Genomic DNA, 4,110 nt, shown 5'->3' with positions numbered 1-4,110 from the left:
CCCGAAACAGCCAACCCAAAACATACTGATATCCAAATTAAATAGACCTAATGTCTTTTTATCTTCAAAATAACAAATTTAATCATTTCATTCTGCGTAAGACGCAGATCTTATCTTAGTTTTATTTATTTTGAAATTTTAATGTTGAGAGCTCGTTTGAGAGCAGCACAGTTGTCGGTGCTCTTAACAAAGATTTTGCATCACCATATAAAGAAAAAGTACATAAAATTCATGTTAACACACAAAAATCATACAAAAGTTCCCACAAATCCTAACGGTTCTTTTCCCACAAAAAAATATCTAACTTAAGGGAAGAAAACAATCAATATATAGTTCAGAAAATTGAAGAAACAACATACATTTAGAGAAGAGTTCAGGAATGTTTTGCACAATTAACTCGGATTTGCGTTTAAGGACATGGTTTACAACGAATGGATAGTCTTCTAATAATTGGATTAGCTATAGAGTTTCCTTGTCAACAGTTAATATAATATAAATGTAAGTTAAATAATGTTTAGAATTAATTGTTCAAAGAACTTTTGAATTATTTGATAAGGATGTTTGTATCCTTTTGATAAATAAAAAATAAAAATAATTAAAATTAAAAATTTAATATAGTAAAAGGAAAATCTGTTATTCCATACATAAAAATATTTTACTAATAAAAGTATTAAAATTCTTGTTTTGGAATTATATAGTCTTCAAATTCTAGCATTTCACAGCACGCATTAAAGTTAGAAAACAAATATTTTTTCCTAACTGCTTCTAGCATAGCATTCAAGTGATGTTAAGTCAATTTCTTGCTAAAAATCAGGGTGTCACCAAAGTAAATAACTACAAAGTGTCTTTTGAAAGATCTCAAGACAGGGTTGTCAATGCCAATGGTGACTGAGCTTTGGACCACAAGGCTTATGATCTTGCTTGTAAAGTACTTAAACAAAGATTTCCATCAACATCTGAAAAAGGTACATGCAAATCTAGTTAGCACACACAAATCAGATAGATTTTCCAACAGATCCTAATGAATCTTATCCGACAAGAAAATCTCTAATTTAAGGATAGAAAACAGGAAACAGATGGTTCAGGAGATTGAATAAACAACATATACTTAAAGAAAAGTTCAGGAAAGTTTTGCACAACTGTTTGGGTTTGCATTTGTAAGACAAAAGAGATGATTTATTCTTCTCTACCAGCTCAACATCAGGAACCTTTTGAGTTTACATTACAATCTATTAGAAACCTTGAACTTAATAAACCTTTTGAGTTTACATTACAATCTCTCATATTCAATTCTACTAACGCATTTTCTGGTTCGCTTAATCATTTGTCATTTTTGAATAAGTATTAAATCTTGCCATTAATTTTTACCACGAAAATATGGTAGGATACATAAACCAGGGTGATCTCATAAAAAAAAAAGACAAAGCAAAACCACAAATAAATCCCAACAAAATGTGAATAATGGTAATCTGTTATTTGAAGACACAACAAAATGAAAACCTAATCTTTGATGCTTTTGACTCTGGATTTGGCTTTAAACACCAAACAAGTTACCAACGGGGGAGGATCGGAATGACGGTAAACTTCATGGTGCCATTGCTGCAATGAGCACCGTCGTGCTCACCGCACGAGATGTAGTAAGGCCTCATTTTTGTAAGAACAAGCTCAAAGCCATTCCCAGCACCTTGCTTCGGTGATGCTATCATCTTTCCTTTCTTCACATTGCACTTTTCGTAGCTCGATGGGTTAGAAAACAAGTAGACGCTGTGCGTGAACGGTGCTGGTGGGTTGTATTTGAACACTGCAATCGGATAAATATATCATAATATTATCGTCAAACTTATTGATATTATTAGCAATGTCAAAAATATGATGATAGCTATGAACTTGACAACAAACAATGTGGACTAATATGATACAAACTAGACCATGTTATATTTCGTGAAATTTAATAGACTTGTTAAATAAATAAATTTTTGAAATTATTACGTACTTTTAAATAATAATAAAAGATATGTAAAATTTATTTTAATGATTTGATCAAACGAAAATTATAAAAGTATTTATTTTTATCAGTTCAAGTATGTTACATATCTTTAAAATTTGAAAAAAAAAATACTTATTTATTTTATTTGGTATATAGTTTATTTTAACGATATGAAAAGTAAATATATATTTTTAATATGTATATCTATGAAATGATAATTCATTCTCATATAGTTTTATGATCATTTGTATCTTGTTATAATAAAATTTTAAATCATTTTAAATTTTAAATGGTTGATTACAAAATTTCTATTTTGGGATTTTTAACAGTTTTAGTAATTAATATATACGGAAAACAATTTTTTTATTATATGGTTAATGTGATTTTTTATTTTTGTTAATAATATAAAACTAAATAAAGTGATAGAAGATTTACTTTGTTATTAAATTTTTATTATTCAACATCATTAATTGACATACATATTTTAATTAGACTAAATAATTTCGTAGTTTTCATTTAAAAAAGAATGAATAATATTTTTGTAGATTACTAATTTTCTTTACGGTTAATTTAATGAAAAATATAGCATATGTTTAGATAAACCAACTCACTTCTCTAAAGGTTTTAAAAATCATTTTACTGATGACCCATTTCATAGTTCACAATAGTGATTCTGAATAATATAAAAGAGATTGACTAACGTCTTTTTCATCTAATATGTTATGCTGGACATATAGTATCTATAAAGATATTAATCAGCTTTTATGTGCTTCTACTATAAAACTATATATTGTTGAACAATTTGTGAGATTCTGTAGAAAACAAAATAAGAAAACACTCACCAAGTATGTCATTGAGAAAGAAGGGGGCAGTCTTAGAAGCCCAGTCGGAGTAATTGAAACCATATGTCCACTCTCTGTCTCCACCGACTATGATCTTTCTAGGTGCATTGTAGGTTGCGTTATAGCCTTTTGAGTGACCTCCCCATCCCCAGCCTGAACCGGAGCTGCCAGATCTTGAGCTGTTTGTGTTCTTAGGACCCCAACCCCAACCAGAGCCGGACCAAGGGCTTGAACCTGAACCACTTGAATGGTTGGAGCCCATACCCCAACCCCAACTCCATCCCGATCCAGGGCTCGAACTTGAACCACTTGAATAGTTGGTGCCAGCACCCCAACTCCATCCTGAGCCATTCCGGCTAGAGCCCCAACCCCATCCTGAGCCCGGGCTTGAACCTGAACTGCTTGAATAGTTTGAGCCTCCACCCCAACCCCATCCAAATCCCCTATTGGCCTCAGCAAATGTGGAGAATATGGAGACCACGGTCACAAAGACTAAAACAAGGTTTAGAAAACGAGAGGGTGCCATCGCTTTTTCTTTTGAAATGTTATTTATTTGATAAATGATTGTAATGGTTTTTTGAGGTTTAGAGATTGACTATTTATAGGAGAGAGAGGGTGTCAAACTGCCAGAAATGTGAAATTTTACGTGTTGTTATTCAATAGTGGATTCAAATTTAATTATATAGATTTATAATTGTAACTTTTATAGTAAAATGTAGTGTTATTGGTTATTACATTTAGAATAACTCAATTGAAATATGTTGAAATCTAATGTTATTGGCTTTTAGATTTACAATCGTTTCGGTAAAGGATTTTTTTTTGTCATCAACTTAAACAGACTCATACTGTTTCTATAAACCAAACTGGTAGCTTCACGTCTATGTGAACGACGAAAAACAGTTGTTTTCTAACACTGCGTGCTAGATTATTCTTCTTTGAGTTTTGCGTCCGTGGTACATGAATGATCTCAGAACCGAGGAAATTTTCTTTTAGGGTCTTTATATCTCTCAAATAACTTGCAAAAACTGACCATTCTTCTGGTTCCAAAACTATCTTCACCAATTGAAAAAATCTGTTGCAAAACTGACGTAAGTTCCTCATACACTCCATTGCCCAAAGTATAACTTCCACCTCTGTATAAAGAAGGGAAAGACTAGCTCTGACATTTCTTGTCCCCATCAGACCATCAAAACCTTGTCCGGAAAAATATCATTTTCTTTCTAAGAACCATCTATAAAATACCATCGTCCTGGAATTGACGGTAGGGTCGCGACCTCTACA

At 31.8% G+C, this 4,110-nt stretch overlaps 1 protein-coding gene across 1 annotated transcript; it reads right to left on the bottom strand.

Annotated features, from left to right (window-relative positions):
* Window positions 1-1,338: 1,338 nt before the first annotated feature.
* On the bottom strand, window positions 1,339-3,401 carry LOC108812393 (uncharacterized). Its single transcript, XM_018584646.2, has 2 exons — window positions 2,830-3,401; window positions 1,339-1,801 (listed from the first exon to the last, which is right to left on the bottom strand). Exons 1-2 carry the CDS (start codon window positions 3,353-3,355, stop codon window positions 1,551-1,553), a joined length of 777 nt encoding a protein of 258 aa, XP_018440148.1. The 5' UTR covers window positions 3,356-3,401; the 3' UTR covers window positions 1,339-1,550.
* Between the last annotated feature and the right edge of the window lie 709 nt (window positions 3,402-4,110).

Source organism: Raphanus sativus, chromosome 6 (assembly GCF_000801105.2).
Source record: "Raphanus sativus cultivar WK10039 chromosome 6, ASM80110v3, whole genome shotgun sequence".
NCBI classification, from domain to species: Eukaryota; Viridiplantae; Streptophyta; class Magnoliopsida; order Brassicales; family Brassicaceae; genus Raphanus; species Raphanus sativus.
This window is presented reverse-complemented; position numbering and strand designations above follow the sequence as displayed.